Consider the following 19,367-nt stretch of genomic DNA (forward strand, 5'->3'; position numbering starts at 1 on the left):
AGTTTTCTTATTGTATCGACTAATCCACTTTGGTCACTGACTATAATCGTTGAACATTTTTAGACACAGGACTGCAATTCCTACAATGACAGCATCAAGAAGGCAGCAGAGGTAATGTAGATGCTTTCCTTTTGCCCTCCTCCCAAATAGTCATCAATGCTAATTCTTCCCCACCCTGGATATAACAACAGGTCTAGTAGTGTAGGTTACTGAAGGAGTGGAATTCATGTTCTGCCACACTTGAATTAGTTCAGTGATCCACAAATTTTCATGGCAATATAGAGTTTCAAGTGTCTTTGGCTTGGCTTCGCGGACGAAGATTTATGGAGGGGTAATGTCCACGTCAGCTGCAGGCTCGTTTGTGGCTGACCAGTCCGATGCGGGACAGGCAGACACGGTTGCAGCGGCTGCAGGGGAAAATTGGTGGGTTGGGGTTGGGTGTTGGGTTTTTCCTCCTTTGCCTTTTGTCAGTGAGGTGGGCTCTGCGGTCTTCTTCAAAGGAAGTTGCTGCAAGTCACTAAATAGCCTAATATTGATAACATGTATGTAAATATCAGAAAGTATTGATTGTGAAAGTTGCACCATTACATTATTATATCTGTTAAGATAAATCATACCTTTACAGAGTACTTGAAATTTCAACCTGAAGTTCACTGTCTTCATCCTTCCAGGAGTGAATGTCAGTGCAAGTAATCAATTTACAACAAAAGAAGCACCTTCGATGAAAATTATTTTTGAAAATGGAAGAGGTTAATATTTGTTTCTATTGGGATTAGAGTTGTAAAAATATTTCAAAGGCAACAATTTAATATAGGAAGTACATTTTATTTGAGAAGAAACAACTTTGTACATCATGATATTAAGTGCTTAATTTTGGGCTGAATAATAAACCTTATAGAGCTTTAGATCGCTTTAAATATTATTTTTTAATGTATATTTACTTTAGTAAATTCATTACTGAAAATACTTTGTACAAAAAGACACAAAAATACAAAAGTGAAGGTTAAATTGAATCATAAAGCAACTGACATACTCAGACCAGAATGTTAATTGCTGTGGTAAGAAATGCTTTACTTTGGTTGTTCTTAATCATTGCTGCAAAAATTAAAATGGATGAGGCCCTACTACTATTGTCAACTGCAGTACAGACACAGTCTGGTAGTTCATTATACTATTGACTGTTATCATCTCCAGATCCACAATGTACTCCTTTGGTCCTGTCAATGGCTTCACTAAAACGAGCATTGCACTCACGTTACTTGTTTGCTGTGGGAGCACAACACAAATAAATAGAGGTACATTTTGTAAATATTACATCTTCTTACTTGTGCAAAAGTTAGGTTACCTAGTAATGAAAAGTTTAATGGGGCAATAAATGTCTTTGGTTTCTACACCTGTTGCAAGTGCTTTTTCCATCTCTCCTTCCCATTAAGAAGGATGAAACAGTGGGTACAGCAAGGAATCTTTGATAACTTAGAATATCTCTACAATGTCCAAAGGTGTTTTCACCTGTAGGGTGGAGGCATGTGTGCCATAAAGAGGTAGATACCACTAAACAGAAGTTAAATAACATTTGATTTTACAGAGATGTATGAAAGAGTTATGTCACATTTAGCCCATTAAATTTCCATCAATGTTTGCCTCAATTCAATTTTCCTGCATTTAAGGCATGAAGAAAATGCCAAAGGCCTATGCTCATACGTAAACAAATCTTCTAATTTTTGGTTCAAAAGTAACCCTGGAAATTATAAGCCAGTGAGTCTGATGTCAATAGTAATATGTTCTAAGAGATTGGATATGAAATTATTTGGATAGCCAGGAACTAATTAGGGATAGTCAACATGGTTTTGTGTGTGGTAGATCATGTTTAACAAATTTTATGGAGTTTTTCGAGGAGGTTACCAGGAAAATTGATTGAAAGGTTGAGGATGTTGTATACATGGACATTAGTAAGGCCTTTAACAAAGTCCCACATGGGAGGTTAGTCAGAAAGGCTCAGACACTGGGTATTCATGGTGAAATAGTGAATTGGATTCGACAATGGCTGGATGGGAGAAGCCGGAGAGTAGTGGTGGATGATTGCTATTCAGACTGGAGGCCTGTGACTAGTGGTGTGCCTCAGGGATTGGTGCTGGGACCATTGTTGTCATCTATATCAATGATTTGAATGATAATGAGGAAAATTGGATCAGCAAGTTTGCAGATGACACAAAGACTGGAGGAGTTGTGGATAGAGGAATGTTTTAAAAGCTTCCAGAGGGATCTGGACCAGCTGGAAAAGTGGGCTGCAAAATGACAGATGGAATTTAATGCAGACAAGTGTGAGGTGTTGCAAAAGAAAGGACAAACCAAGAAGACATACATGGTAATACAGATACATAATTCTCTGAAAGTGAAGTGTTATAGGTGGGTCGGGTTTGGCATACTGGCCTTCATAAATCAAAGTACTGAATAAAGGAGTTGGGATGTTATAGTAAATTTGTATAAAGCATTGGTGAAGCCAAATTTGGAGTATTGTGTGCAGTTTTGGTAACTTAACTACAAGTAAGAATGAAAGAGTGCAGAGAAGATTTACTAGAATGATACCCTGACTTCAGGAACTGAGTTATAGGGCTTCAGGAACTGAGTTACAGGGAAAGGTTAAACGGGTTAAAACTTATTCCCTGGAGAGTAGAAGAATCAGGGGTGATTTGATAGAGGTATTTAAAATTATGAGGGGGATATACAGATTAAATGCAGATAGGCTTTTTCCATTGATGGTAGGTGAAATACAAACCAGAGGACATAGGTTAAGGGTGAAAGGGGAAAGGGGAACATGAGGGGGAACTTCTTCACAAAGAGTGGTGGCAGTGCGGAATGAGCTACCAGCTGAAGAGGTGAAGGCAGGCTTATTTTAACATTCAAGAAGAATATGGACAGGTACGTGGATGGGAGAGATATGGAGGGCAATGGACTGGGTGCAGGTCAGTGGGATTAGGCAAAAAACATGGTTCAGCACAGACTAGAAGGGCCAAAGGGCCCTGTTTCTGTGCTGTAATATAGGTTCTCACAATTTCACTAATCATTGTTGGACAACCTTCTGGATCCATATTAGCTATTATAGAGTATATGTAGGTTTTTGAGGACCATTTTTTCATTTAACCATCATAAACTTCTATGCCTTACTCACCCTCAGATAAAATTCTCCTTCATTCCCAGAACTGATTTGGAAGGTGTTGAAAGTATTGGGGTAAATGCTTGTTGCTTGAATTTGGAAGATATCAGAGGGTACAGATCTATCTGATCGAATATTCATATATTTGTACACATAGGAATAAGGCTGGTCGCGGCAGGCTGCATTAGTTGCCAGACAAACACATCGACTGTGAGGAAAAAAAGAAGGGTATTTAAAATATTATGCATGCACAGTCAGAGTATGACTAACAATGTTCTTTCAATAATGCTGTAAAACTAATTGTTTCATTACTTGGTCCTTAAATGCATGTCTAAATGAAGACCAAGATGTGAGCTTGAGATGTACCTTTTGTCAGGAAATAAGGATCTGTGCCCGCCAATGTGTCCAGGTAATAAATAAACTGTACTCAGATATAAAATCAAACAAAGAGCAGATGTCAGAAATATGAAACTAAACAGAAAATGCTGGAAACACTTTGCAGGTCAGGTGGCATCTGTAAGAGAAATAAACGGAATTTGCCTGTTTTCCTTTTTTGCAGCACACTGGTAGAGCTTGCTTATAAAATCAGTATGAATCAGGGCTCAGTTCTCTGTTTTCTTCTGCTTGAGTCCCATCAATAATGGTCCAAACCAGTGCTGCCTCCCACAGATGTTTTTTTTCTCTTCTAATAAAACCAAAATGCATCCTATGAGAACTGGATTTCTACCTGGAATGTGAAACAACTGGTATCTTTCTAATAAATGTAATTATAGTCAATTACAGATGGCACTAAATTAGATTTAGGAAAGAGAAAGTAAAGCTGGGCAAATAAGTAGCAATGAGAAAGGATGAGAAATGGATGATACTGAGGCCAGGAACAAGATATTATTACAGAAGAAGCAGTGAGTGGTACAGTGAGGAAAATCAAAGAATGAAAAGTAAAGTATAAAGGAAATTATGGCAATGATAAGAAAAGGGAAGATAAACTTGAAATGATAAATTGATGGGTGGCGGAAAGGAGGAACGAAGATGAATGGGCTTGGGAGAAGTTGGAATGAGATTGGGAAATAGATGCTGTCACCGATAAAGCAAATATCAGAGAGTGTATGAGCAATTATTTCAGGGTCGGTGTGAGGGAATTTCAGTTTGAAGTGCAATAGCGAAGGAAGAACATCAACTTAAATTGTTTCAAGAGGACAGATACGTAAACATTAAAGACAGTCGGATTTATTCTACAATTCTAAGAGGCTCTTTGTATTTAAGGACACAGCACTAGTTGACCAAACTGTATCTATGTAAGTGCAGGTATTGTATTACAGACCTGGAAATTTGTTTCAGAGGACATGATGAAATGTCTGTGACATTTCCAGCATTTCATAACTTATCAGATTTTAAAATGCTAGAAATTATTAGGTGAATGTTTTTGTTTATGTGGATTTTTATCAGAACAGTAATGAAAATTTAGTGGCCTGATCTATGTTTCTCAGTATTTCCAGCAATTTCTGTCTTTATTTCAGATTTACAGCAACTAAAGTACGTTGTTTTTAAATGTATAATTTCCTTCCTGTATAATGAACAAGACCATTTGAAATGGTTTTCAGAACAATGGAGACTTTTTATATTACTTACTTCTCACCCATCTGAGTATAAGGCTCATGACATGGATTTTGAGGATAACATCTGTACCCACCATTGTAGTTCCAACATTTCTCTTGTTGCTGACAAACATTTCCAGTTTCACATTCATTGATATCTGTTGAGAGGGAATTAAAAAAAGAACGTGCAGAATATTAAGTTGGAAAAAATGATTAATCCTGAATTACATTGTTGTTTAAAGTTGCAATAGCAGTTCCCATAGAGTCACTTCTGAGGGAGCAATTGTTACAGAGATAGCAATGGTCAACACATTGCAAATCTACTGTATAATAAAGATGCCAATTTACAATTAGTGTTTGCTTTCAGTAATGGTAACAGGCCTTTTTAGATCATGACGCCATGCTGCCCAATTACACCCAGTTGACCTACAACCACAGGTATGTTTTGAACGGTGGGAGGAAACTGGAGCATCAGGAGGAAACTCCGCAGACAAGGCTGAACTTGAATCCCCGTCCTAATTGCTAGTGCTATAACAGCATTGCACTAACCACAATACTAACTGTGCTTTCCTGAAGGTATGTCCTCAAGGAATGTGCTATAATATCACAATGTTTTAATCCAAAATTGCAGATCTATATTGATACAAACTCTCAATTCACATGTGATCTTTGTGGCTTTCACTTTGTCCTTAACAACCTACACTTGCTCCTGCAACACACAGGGGTAAGGTGTGGAAGATTTTAAAATTAACAAAACATGTTAATTATTTAACCCTGTCTTTTTCAGCTATATAGATTGAGAGGCTGATTAGTGGATAGTTAAGAATGCCTGCAGTGTGGAGCGGGGGAAGGAAGAATTTGTGGGGAGGACCAGAGTTTGTCAGCTAACCTGAGGTGGAGGTTCATCAATGTAAGTTAGCTTGAGACAAATCTCATTCCTCTGTGATGATTAGGCCCACAAGCTAAATGGAGAATGCCAGCAGAATAAAGGAGAGATTGTAATTATTTGGCTCATGGGACTTATGCTATAAAATATTGGAATACAAATTATTTTCATCCCACCTCTGAGGAGCACTTTGGATTAATACATCTAAGATTGAAAAGGACTACGTAGATGCAAATGGTTATTGCTTTTGAAGTATTCCTTCATTACAGAACAGTCTACTATTATCTTGATGTTGTCCACCTTCAAATAAAAGATTAACCTTGAAGATGGTATTACTTCAATCCTCTCTGGTCTGACTATCTCAAGAGTCATTAACATATCTTTACAAAATAAAATTACTTTATCCTATATGATTTTTCACAAATTGAAAGGTCAGAACATACATGCACAATCTATTTTAATACAAAAAAGTTCAAAATATACACATTTCAGTCCACTCCTTTCTTGCACTGCAGCTAATCTACAAATTTACTGAGCATTCAATTGCCTGAGACCCACATGAAAAGCTCAGAAAGCTTGAAATTTGAGTGCAACATTTATAAAATCAGTTTTGGATGATGGTTGCATTAAGAGTCAAGGGGAACTATAAATAAGTAGTCTATGATTTGGCTGTTTTTCGTCGACTGATATAAGAAGTGCTTCTGGCTGTGCAGGCAAAACTAATTTCCTATTGGTGTAACTCTGTTGCAGCATACCAGATGGAATTTTGGGACGATTGCCTCTGAAGCTTCTGTTAAGTTTCATTGGAATGAGATCAGATACAGAGAGGTCAAAATAGGAATGAAAGAGGGAATTAAAATGGTGGACCAGAGGAATTTTGAGGTCACATTTTCTGACAGAACAGAAGCATTTGGCAAAATAATCAATCCATTAAGTGTCAGGTTTGCTCAGTGATAATTGCCTTTGAGCCTGAAGGATCTGAGTTCAAGGCTTATTCCTTGAAAACATAATTTAAACTGAAACTATTGAGTGGAAAGAAGTAAAGCTGTACTTACTGTATTTATTATTTTTTCAGTATCTGTGCTGCACTGCCAAGAGCCATATTAATTGTCTACCCCTAAGGTGTTGAAAACTAAAACTACTGCAGTACTTCTAATAAAGGTAATTCCTCATTGCTTTTGGGAAAGGGTTCCAAGCTTACACCCAGTGGCGATAAAAGAATATTGACATTTTTAAGATATGAAATGATCTTGGAAGTGCACCTGCAACCAGTCATGTTTGGGAGATGCTGTCAGAGTAAACTGGACAAATATTTGCATTGATCATTAGCCATGGTATGATGGTGGTAGAAGTAAACATTTTAAGGGGCTGCTTTGTCCTATATGGTGTTGTGTTTCCAGAGGGGAATTGGAGCTACACTCATTCCTGACTTGTCGAATGAGGAAAGTGGAAAAGCTTTAGGATGACAGGAGGTGCATCACTCATTGCATAATACCTGGCCTCTGACACAATCTTGTAACTGGAGCACTCATGGTTGTTCCAGTTGAATTTGTGTTCAATGATAGAATATAGATGGTGGTGGAGTCAGCGATAATAATACCATTGGAGATGTTGTCCTTTGGAATAGACATTTAACTAAAGGCTGTTTCAGTTAATGTTAACTAAAAACCAAAAATATTGACAATACTCGATAAGTCAAGTAACATATGTGGGAAGAGCAATAGAGTTAACTTTTCTGACTTGTTATAAAGTGATAATATTCAAAAAAATAGTAAAATAATTTTTTTCTGGTATTTTGGGAAATAAGCTTATCACAATCAAATTGCCCAAAAAATGGAATGGTACCTTTTTACTTTTTTTCACAAACGCTGCTGCATTTTAATTATTTTAGATTTATTTCTTACTTTCCTTGTACTTTTTTTCCCTCTCCGTTAATCCAATTTCTATTTCTCTTCATGTATCTGATTTGACATTGAATTGATTCACTCTTATTCATCTGGCTTTCTATTCTTTCCTGTTGTTTTTTTAATTTTAACATACAGCATGGTAACAGGCTTTTCCAGCTCATGAGCCCATGCTACCCAAATACCCCAATTATCCTACAACCCTAGTACCTTTTGAAGGATGGGGGAAATCAGAGCACCCGGGGAAAGCCCATGCAGACATGGGGAGAACATACAGAATCCTTACAGACAGCACCAATTTGAACCCGCTGCACTGGCCATGTCACCCAAATTCTTAATATTTAAGTTTCATTGAATATGTTGATTCAGAGTAAATCAAATTTTCTAGAAAACTTGAGATGGCCAAGTACTGTGCTGTTGACAGCTCAATTTCCAGTGACTTTGTGAGAAAAAAAAACTCATACAACATGCATTAGAATATACAAATAACACTGGACAACACATTTTTTTCAAAAGGTTTACCAGTACTTCCTGAAAAAAATGGAATTATGATCGACAACTTCAAGCAGAACATAAAGATAATTTCAGATTTGCTATTTCAGGAAGGAAATTAGAGAAACATTAAATTAACTTTTATTGATTCTAACATTTTTAATCACATAATGATACTGAGACAAGCTCACAGGTTGACTGCACATGCTGCATTACAAATGTGAAGAGCCAAGGGTTTGTCTTGGTCACCAATTTTACAACTGAAGTAGAGCGCATAGGCTTTCTTAATAAGTGCAGTCATGCTGCATCTTTGAGTCTTAAGTGTATACTTGCCACAAATGTAATAGAATGTATTGCAGCTATTATGACATTGAAGAGACATTTCTGCTGTATTGAATCATCCTGAAGACAATAAATGCAATGGTTAAGTACATTCACTGTGCTTTTGCCTGAAGAACATGTGCATCAGCATATATTCAATCTATAATCAATGTAATGCACAGCATCTGTATATGTGAGCTGCATTTCTAGCTTGTCTGCATCTATCCTAAGCATGCCCAAGCCCAAGACAACATTTGCATAGCACCTGCACTGCCCAGGCTGAGCAAAACAGCTTGTTTTGTGAGCAATGTACAGCAGCTCCAATCCAAAAATGCTCAAGAAGCAAAATCTTCATTGTCAAAGTATAAAAGAGCATATCACTAACTTGCCCAATTTAAGGCTCGTGCTCAGATGAACTTTTTTGGTATATTACTTGTGTTTCTAACATCTGATTAATATACATAGTGAGAGGCAAGAAAAATAAAACAAGTGAAATTTAATTCCTGAATTGATTGTAATTAAATTTCACTGGAACAATCAGGAGAACCTACTTTTGCAGAATGTAGTGAAGAATGGATGCACTCACATAATTTGTTAGGCAAATTACATTTGAGGACAAATAAGAAAAACAGGATAGAATGAGTGGGTGAGATAAAGAAGGATGAGAGAAAGCCCATGTAAATTCTATGTCATTTGTTGATTGCATTTGTGGTTCTTCAGTGTAGCTTTGTAAAAAATAGAAACAAGTAACAATTTACAATACATAAAATCACACCAAAATATTGAATAATTAGCAGTAGGACAATAGGGCATTGGAAGAACCCACATTTTACCACTTAATTGGTTGTCACAGGAATTATTTGAGCTAATTTTTCTTATTTGTATTTGTTGTATCCTTGAGTACCAGTACATTGAATTTTCATAATACTGTACTATAGAAGCAAGTTAGTGCAAAGTAATTTTAGTTTTTCAGCATCCAACGAATTTCCACAAGAAAAAAAATTACAAAATTTCCTTTGAGAAGCCCTACCTTGGCACATTCTGGTACCCAGAAGTTTGTATCCTTGCGGACAGATACACGAAAATTGTCCTGGTTCATTTACACATAGGTACTGACACATGTAGCTTGAATAGGCACACTCATTAACATCTGCAGTGTAAGAAAAAAATATTCATTTTCCAACATATTATTAAAGAAGCTCTTGTGTGAAAGTTGATTAAATGACAAAATAGAAAAAAAACATTATTTTCCAATCATATCATCGAACCATAGAACACTACAACACAGAAACATGCTTCTTTGGCCCTTCTAGTCTCTGCCGAACTATTTTTTTTTTGCCTAGTCCCACTGACCTGCACTGAGTCCATAGCCATCCATGCATCTTCCATTCATGTACCTTCCAAATTCTTCTTAAATGTTAAAATTGAGCCCCCATTCACCACCTCAGCTGGCAGCTTGTACCACACTCCAATACTTTCTGTGTGAAGAAGTTCCCCCTAAAATTCTCCTAAACTTTTCCCCTTTCACTCTTAGCCCCATGTCCTCTGTTTTATATCTCACCTACCTTCACTGGAAAAAAGCTTGTCTACATTTACTCTGTCTTTCTTTTTCAATCTGTTTATTGAGTTATATTGAACATATATAGGAGAGTTTCATTACATTCATGTATTTACAAGTGCGTAAGAAAAAGAACATATTAGTATTTAACAAGTATATATTAACCATAAATTTCTTCTTCTTGCAAAACCATAAGAAAAATGAGAGAGAAAAAATTAATTTTTATTACAAAATCCCCTCTAACTAATCCAAAAAAAATAAGGAAAAGGGACTGGGCAGCCCATTCTGAGAGTAAAGTACGAAAACAAAGGGTTTCATGATTCAAAACAAATTTACCATAAAGATCTAGGTGAGAATCAAGTATAAAATTATGACTTGAAACTATATGGAACTTATTCAAATATAAAAGAAGCATCAACTGTCCAACTCCTAATTTTCTCCAAATGTAAACATGACAACAGCATACAGCCATTGAAGTAAAGTAGGTGAGTTAGGATCCTTCCATTTAAGTAAGATGGCTGTGTGGAAACAGGCATATGCCCAGTCTCTGCTTGTATGATTCCAAAAATAGCTGTTAATAGATTTGGTTGTAATTCTAATCCTAGAACTTTTGTTAGGGTTTCAAAGACACCTTTCCAGAAATTATCTAGTTTTGAACATGAACAGAACATACAAGTTAAAGTGGCTACCTAAACTTTGCACCTATCACAAGTAGGGTTTATAATGGGGAAAAGTATGGGCCAACTTATCTTTAAATATATGTGCCTGATGTACCACCTCGAACTGAATCAAGGAATGACGGACACAAATTGATAAAGTATTTGCTAGTCAAAAAATATGATCCCATTGATCGACCAGAAGCAATTTTTGGAATTCCAATTCCCAAGCACCTTTATTATACATTGTAGCTATTACCCTTTTTGAAGTGGAAAAAGGGTGTCTATCATATTAGATGGATAAGCAGAAGGATAGTTTGGAAGTAAAGTATGCAGAAAGTCCCTAATTTGCAAATATCTAAAAAATTGTGCCAATTTACTTATTTGGGTATTAAAATTATGAGAAATTTTAAGGATCCGTATAAATCTCATTATCTCCCCCGATAGAACAAATAAAACAAATGCTTTCCAGATGGTCTCCAATGGCGCTATCATTAGTTGGTCATATAAATGCAATTAAAATGATAATTTTACCAAAGTTTTTATATACTTTTCAAGCAGTACCTTCCTTCATCCCTAAAATATTGTTTTGACAAGATAGACACTAAGATATCTTCTTACATTTGGAATAATAAAATGAGCAAACCTTTATTGCAGAAACAAAAGAAAGATGGAAAATGGCCCTCCCTAATTTTTGATTTTATTATTGGGTTATTAATATCCAATATATTACCTTTTGGATTTATTATTCAGATGTACATGGATGACCTTTATGGGTAGACTTGGAAAGGAATTCAGTTGGGGGTATTTGTTGGCCTGATTGCTGGGAGCTCCTCTACCCCTTGCATTATCCAAAATTAATAAACAAGATCTTAACCCCAACCCAGTTCTTGAGCATACAATAAGGATTTAGTTCCAGTTTCATAATTTTTTGGGCTTAATAATTTTGTTTTACCTAGTAAAATACATCTTAATTTATTTTTTAAAGAATCATTGATTGATCAGGCATTTTCAATATGGAAAACTAAAGGAGTAATAACCTTTTCAGACCTAGGAGACCACTTAATGTTTTTCAATCAATTATGATTTGAACATTTAATCTTTCTATCCCTCTCATAATTTTAATAATGCAGTTCATCAAAACATTTGCAAAATATAATCTGTAGGAATGGATATTAACAAATAATAAATTAATAAATCCAAAGGGATTAATTTCAGTTCTGTAAACCTATTGGCAAATGCTAAAGTAGAATGAAAGTGCCTATACCAAGATCATTCAATAGTTGCAGAATAGCATGCAAGGTTAGACCTTGATGTATTTTTCTGAGAACATGTGCCAGCTCTTTAAATGAAAAGGCTTTAGGATAGAATTTTTCTTTTCAGGGATTTTCCCTTGCGCACTTACTCAATACCACCAGATGGTTTTAATTCTAGTATGGAATGAGTTTTCTGTCAGTTTCCATTTTTCATTTAAGACTTTCGTTAAAAATTAACAGAATTCTATCTAAGCATTTTTTAGTCTTTTAGTTGTAAAATTAATGTTATTTGGTAATATTTGGAAGTTTGTAAGAATTTTACAAATTTATTGTATGGACAGAATGTAGAGAAAATTTCTATGCTGGTGGTATATCCCATCCTACTTACAGATTTTAAAATTATTTAAAAAATGTAAAACATTAGTCATTGGGGACCACAGAAAATAAACACAAAATACCATTGATTAAAAATTAAAATGAAAATTGTAAAGAAATATATCCATATATCCAAAATACTTTGCAGATCAATTAGTACCTGAAACACAAAGTCAGGTTAAGATTTTGATTAAATCCTTTAATGGCATTAATATAAATGTGATGGTGTTTTTTTTCCCCCCCAAAGCTTATTGAAATTTAAGCTACATACAAAAGAATACCACAATATTGTGGGGGGGGGGGGGGGGTCATGATTAGCATAACGTTTAGCACAACTTATTACAGTGTCAGCGACCTGGGTTTGAATCTGCCACTGTTTGTAAGGAGCCTCCCCATGCCTGTGTGCTCCGGTTTCCTACCACCCTTCAAATTGTACAGGGGTTGTAGGTTAATTGGGGTATTTGGGCAGCGCAGGCTCATGGTCGGCAAGGGCCTGTTGCTGTGCTGTGTCTTAATTTAAAAGATTAAATTTTTCAAAAATATGTAGACATTAGTTTTATAACTTTCATGTATGTGACATAAAAAAAGGTGTGAAAAGAAGTTTTAAACTAGTTAGGTAGTAATTCCATCTATAATCTATGTTTTTTTAAAAATTTCTGGAGCAGCATTGAGCTGAGCATTCAGAATTCAAGTGTACACAAAGTATGCATAATTAGTGGACTACAATGGTATTCTCATTTCAAGGTCTGAATGGCATAGGAAGAAGACAAATGATTACATATTGATTATAATAGTGGCATGAGTTACACAGATTTTGAAAGAACATTCAGTAGTTACCTCTGCATGTAACTTTGTCTGGATTTAATTCATATCCTTGGTCACACTGGCAGATGAACGTACCCAGAATATTAAAACACTGATGATCACATGGAGAACCTGTCTCACACTCATTAATATCTCAAGGGAAAGAAAAATTAGAATCATCAATCAGGATGTCAGCAAAATGATCTTACAAAACAAAATAGCGGAATGCTTAAAATTACAGAATTTTAGCAAATACAAGAAAATTTTGAATAAAATTTTGCCAAGCCATTTTTCCAAGGCAGCCCCTTCAAAACCCTTTGCTACAGATTAACATTTCATCAAAAATTTTTCTTTAATCGGCGAGCTTGTAATTTTGGAAAATATTGATTAGATAATCTATTCAACAAGATTGTTGAGATAGAATGACTTGTAGGAATATTTCTTAGTGTTTTATAGTTCCGAGGTAGTTCTTAGATCTAGCTAAAGTTGCGACCATTTTATAGAATTAGAGACATACAATTTTTTTTTACAAATAACTCCGATACTTTCTTGATAAAATGACCCTTTGGAAAAAAAGTACATCAAAATCTGCCTGCCAATTGAATATATTTGATGATTTGCTTTGCATATTTTACACATCATCTTTGGATCTCTAGATATTATTTATTTTTTTAAAGAACTGCTTTATTACTTGATATGCCAAACAAAACAATCATAAAAACATCAGTTCAGACAGGGATGTTCTGATTAGGCTTATCTAGTTCAAAAGACAGAGGAACAATCTTCAAATCCTACCATGTACTGTTGGAAATTTTGATTCTTGTAAAACCAGATTTCCAGTTTAAGAATTGGAAAATAGATACCCAAGCATTACACTTATTATATTAATACTGATGAATAATAGTCAATAATTGAGCTTAACATTTTGTTTACAAACAGAAATGCCAAACTGTAGAGACTGGCAGAATTTTTGTAATCCATGTGTTAGTCAGTAGGCTCCCCAAATATTTTGTTCAAGTACATGAATATTGGTAGTTGTCTGATACCTTTCCCATGTGGATGATATTTTGATGTGAGTCTGAACAATGGTCAAGAAACTTACTCAGAGTGTTATGTGCAACTCACCACACTTCACAGGAATTACGCAGAAATTCTCTTAATTTTTTTCACAGATTTAAAATTTAGACATACAGCATGCCCTTCCAACCAAAGACCCCATTCTCCCCAAATACCCCAATTTACCTGCAACTCCAATGCGTTTTAAAAGGTGGGAGAAAATTGGAATACCTGGAGGAAACCTACGCAGACACAGAGAGAACGTACAAACTCATTACAGACAGCACCGGATTTGAACCTGGGTCTCTGGTACTGTAATGTTCATAAATGGATTTTTTTGTCCATTTCCAGTGAAGGTATGATGGCGACACAGAAATAACTCCAAGGAAATTTCTTGTCATTAATTCCTGGCAAGTAAAATTACCAATTCATGGCCAGCTCTTAGATGGTATTTGTACAAAAGCACAAAAGTCAAAGAAAATCAGTAAGAAACTTAATTATTTCCACTGTGGTCCAGAAGTCCTGATATTAAATGAAATTGTCATTTTGGCACATGACAGACCAAACCTTATGGTTGAGTGGCATGACAGCTGTGTGTTTATTCACCAAACCATCATGAGATATAACTAAAAGGTTCTTTATTATCACATTTATTATCAGATAAAAGACAAGTTGTTTTTTTATCAGTATATTTTGTGGATTTAATGGAACACCAAAAGTTACCATGAACTGAGGCTTTAAGCCAGCCTGGCACATGGAAATAGGAAAGTATTGCAAAGGGGTATTGCTCACGCGATAAAATAGCAGTCTAAAATACCTCTGATAGAGAATTACACATGGATTTGTACAGCAGCTGCCAGGTCTTATGATGTCATTGTAGAGAATGAAAGATTCTCAACTGCTGGAGTTATTAAATAAGATTTCAAAGGATGGAGGCTTAAACTAACGGTGTTCGATTCTGAATCTACAGCTAGCATTGTGCTTTTATAGGGTTGTGTGATGAAGGGAGTGTCTGGAGAATTAAAATGAAATATTCTTTAATTGTATCTTCCTTTTATCTAATATTATGACTGCTGATAGGGAAATGTTTCCTTATTCTGAAATCACTCATGGTGATGATTTATATCTTAATGAAAGGTATACATGCTTTAAGTAAGAGCAGATGCTTACCTCTGCAAGTACGATTATTGCTTGCCAGCTGAAAACCAATGTTGCACTGACAGTAATAAGAACCAGGTGTGTTGACACATCCATGATGGCAGTAGGTGGCTACGTTACATTCATCAATGTCTGCATAATCATTGAAAAATACATTACACAACTATTTATGTTTAAGAAAATTGTTGCCAGACACCTAAAATGATTAGTGGCAAGGGCTGTAGCCCAATGATGTAATATCACAAAAAGGATGTATTTTTCAGTTTCAAATCATATTTTATTATTGGTAACATTGAGGTTCATACTGTCCTTTTCCTTGTTGCCTACTAATTTACTGAAGTCTGATATCAATTTTAATTTAGTTATTTCTCAAACCATATTAGTGCTAAACAATTACAGCTGTCGGGTTACTAGAATACTTGCTTCATCAGTGTTGGTATACAGCTCTATGTTGAAATCAATAATTTCCTCGTGATACTGAGAATTTATGTCCACATTCACAATTTAATTTTTAAATATTAATTCTCAGGATGTGTAAAGCCAGCATTATTTTCCAAACTTCACTGCCTTCTTTGTTGTAACACGTATGGTCTTATTATTTTCTCATGATTTTCCATGACAAATTCTAAACCATCACCCGTAATGTTCACTCCCCCTCATCACTGGTATATTATGGCACCATTAAGTATGCCTATGTTTACTTGCCTTGGCTTCTCTGACACCACCCATCAAATCCATGTCTTCTGTCACCAAAAATAGACAGGTCAGCAGGGATCTGCAATATCCCTCCAAGTCACAGACCATCCTCACTTGAAAGAAAGTATTTCCTTTGGAACGGTACTGCCTATTAAACCATACTGAGAGTTGCTTCATCGGAAGTACCAAATGGTTCATGAAGATGGATTCCCATCACCTTCACAAAGGCATTTAATGAATGGTAATAAATGTTGACATTCCAGAAATTATTTTTTAAAAAAGATCGGTGGGATGAAAATAGGAAAGAGCAGGCAAGGACACAAGTGCCAAGAAATTAACTATAGCTTTAGGGGGTGAATTAAAAAATGTTTGTTCAGTGTGGCAACAGTCATTTGAACATGGACCATTGCAACAAAATTCATTAGCTTCTATTGTTCAAGATGTGAAATTAATTTTGGATGTGGTGTTGGGGACAGTGACAGAGAGTCATTTGGCAGCATGGTCTTTGGTATTTGTAACTCAGTTGGGGGAGGGACAGTGGGATAATAGTTGGGCCTGGGTTAAATTTTTTTTGGATTCGATAGGAGACAGATCAGATGAAGGTCAGGAGGGTGATCAGGTTTTGGACTTTGGCCTTCGGTTGTGATAAGAGGATCAGGAAATTGGGTTGCTGAATATTGGCAGATTGGAAATATAGCCATAAATTTAGAAAGATCAGGAAGTGATGGGTGCCGATCTTGGAGGCTTGGTCACAGAATTAGGATGTGATTGTGGAGACAAGAATGATCAGTGTTTTTGTCAGACATTTCAGAGTGGAAGCCAGACTCAGCAAGTAAGTGAAAGACAGGGTTGGAATTTGTGGGTGGGGTGGGGAGGTGGAATTTATATCAAGACTGGGTCCTAAAGGAAAAGGGATAAAGAAGAAAATCTACTTGAGCAGGATTTCCAGTCCAAGCAATAGAGCTAGTAAAATAAAATTGTTCTCAGAGTACTCAATGATGGTTAGACTTTACAATGATGTGACCTAATTTCCTGTGAAACACATTAAAAGGAACAAATGCATGGGAAATGAGAAAATATTCAGTGCTTTTTTGATGAAACTACATTATTATTGCAAGTGTGATTCCTGGCTGAAGTGCTCAGTCAAATTACTGGAGTGGCCTCATTCAACTTGGAATTTGTTGCAAAAATATTTTGGTAATAAGTTTTCATTCATTTAGTTCTGAAAAAAAAACTGGTAACATGACAGATTCCAAAGTAGAACTTGCTATAAAACAGTGGTTTTCAAACTTTTTCTTTCTACTCACATACCACTTCAAGTAATCCTTATGCTATAGGTTTTCTGTGATTAGTAAGGGATTGCTTAAGGTGGTATATGAGTGGAAAGAAAAAGGATGAAAACCACTGCTTTGAAAGTTTAAAGGATAAGCTCCCAATCATTTATGATCCAGATTTTTGATTGCAAGTACTGTTATTTAAAATAAAGGAATCTAAATTTTTGAACTGTTTAGTTCAATGATTTCTGAATGAGCATTTCCATAATAAAGACTATTAGTTTAAATCTCTTGATTATGAGTGCATTAACATGACTTGGATATGCTGTAGCAGGTTTTCCATTTATTCTGGATCAAGGGCTCAGTACTGAACAATATAATTTTCTTGACAATATAGAAAGATTTTAGGAATCACCTATTTTATTCTTTTTTTGTTCAAACATAAGCACAATCTGTTTACCACTGTATGGAATAAAACTCAAATGGAACTGGTAATTAACTAATTTGCAAAGATAATTGTTTTACATGAACTTAAGCAAAGCTATCTTCAGACTTGTAGGATGTGATCTTTTCATAAATCTGTACAGATACCTGTCTAGACTGAATATCTAGATGGTGGTGCTACTGACGTTTGTAGAAGGATGATGCAGCTGAAGAGCCATTAGAATAGCTCAAATGGACTGGCAGCGCACTTATTCCCACTTAGGGCCATTCATTTAAACAAGGGATCTGTGGCTTAAGTCTCTTTCACAAAAAGCCCTGCAGCTAAAGAAAACCAGGAAAGTTGGATAGAACATGTAAGTGGCTGTGGTCCAGGAGGAGTAACATCTGCAATCTTCCATCAAACCAAGAACACACCCTTAGTGATCAGAACCTCCACCCTAACGCATATCTGCTACAGCCCATCCACTTTTCTTCCTGTGTACGATCTCTCCCAGGCATTCCAGTAATGGCCCCTCCTCCCCCAATTTCCACGGCCACCCACACTTTACATTCTCTCTTACAACCTCCCCCAACCCGGCATCTATGCCTTCTTTTCCCTTGTTTATTGCCTGGTGGTAATGCCTGGCATACAGTTAAGATCATAATCTCGTAGGCGGGAGACTGGGAAACAGATTTCAAAAATGTTAATTTAAGTCCTACCATTAAACTTGGCAGAACCTGAAGAAAACTTGTCCCATGGCAAAACTACCCTCGAAAATTATGTTCACTCCCTGACTCTTCATAATATTGGAGCCAAATTTTATGCTCTTAGAAAACCTATCAACAACTTAAGTAACAGCTAACTTGAAATATAGGTTAACAGCACTAAGGTCTCAATTTTTTAATATAATATGCTCCTATTCTGGTTTATTAGACATAATTAGAACTGAACTTTATAGTCCACTCTTAGCCAACTACTTTGTGGATTGAAATTACAGTACAAATAAAGAGGTGATTTATACTTGGAAAACTACTTCTGGAAAATGCACTTCACTTTTATAGCTAACCATGTTTTACTGGCAACTTTCATTTTGTTACTTAACATATGAAATACGTAGAATGCAATTCTTTTGATTTAAGCCAACTCGTCCAACTGGGTTCATTTTCAGTGAGCCAGAATGTCCAGATGATGTAATGATAAATCTAACTTGCTTGGAAACAATTTTTTAACAGTATTTAAAAAGCAATAAATTATGTGTTTGGATAGTATTTACTTTTTTGGTTTTAAATTATTTATTTTCAGCGATTCTGCATATAAATTTGATGATTTTTTAAATTTCTATATAATATAGGATTGAAACTATTTGTATTAAATTCCTGAAATAATTTTCATTAAATATTTTTGAATAAAATGTAGGTTGCAAACTAAGTAAATTTTTCCAAAACATGGCTTTGCATAAATTTGTCTCAGAGTGATCAATTAATTTTCATGCAATACAGAAATATGTGAGAAATTCAGCAGATCATGCAACATCCATGGGAAGGGGAAGGGGAGGAGCACCGATAAAGGGTAATAAGTGGATACAGGTGGAAGGGTAGAAGAGGAAAAAAAGGTGAGTTGATAGGAAGAGGGCTACGATCTGGTAGCACTAAAGGAGGGGAAGAGAGTGGGGGGCTGAAAAGACAGAAGGTAGGGAAAGAGAGAAACATGGGGGAAGGGTTAAAAAAATTGGAGAAGTTGATGTTAATGCTGTCCAGT

General features: G+C 35.7%; 1 protein-coding gene across 6 annotated transcripts in view; it reads right to left on the bottom strand.

The window, feature by feature from the left end:
• Nucleotides 1–864: 864 nt before the first annotated feature.
• LOC138760645 (EGF-containing fibulin-like extracellular matrix protein 1) overlaps nt 865–19,367 on the bottom strand; it is a 104,791-nt gene continuing 86,288 nt past the window's right edge. For 4 of the 6 annotated variants that reach the window (XM_069931495.1, XM_069931496.1, XM_069931493.1 and 1 more), the window contains 6 exons: nt 15,228–15,347; nt 13,035–13,154; nt 9,383–9,502; nt 4,784–4,907; nt 3,170–3,362; nt 868–1,266 (listed from right to left, as the gene is read on the bottom strand). In XM_069931495.1, coding sequence (XP_069787596.1) covers nt 1,105–1,266; nt 3,170–3,362; nt 4,784–4,907; nt 9,383–9,502; nt 13,035–13,154; nt 15,228–15,347 — 839 coding nt within the window. In that variant the 3' untranslated portion in view covers nt 868–1,104. Of the gene's footprint in view, nt 1,267–3,169; nt 3,363–4,783; nt 4,908–9,382; nt 9,503–13,034; nt 13,155–15,227; nt 15,348–19,367 lie in introns of all 6 variants that reach the window. The other 2 variants (XM_069931492.1, XM_069931491.1) reach the window with 1 other exon arrangement.

Source organism: Narcine bancroftii, chromosome 4 (assembly GCF_036971445.1).
Source record: "Narcine bancroftii isolate sNarBan1 chromosome 4, sNarBan1.hap1, whole genome shotgun sequence".
NCBI lineage: Eukaryota > Metazoa > Chordata > Chondrichthyes > Torpediniformes > Narcinidae > Narcine > Narcine bancroftii.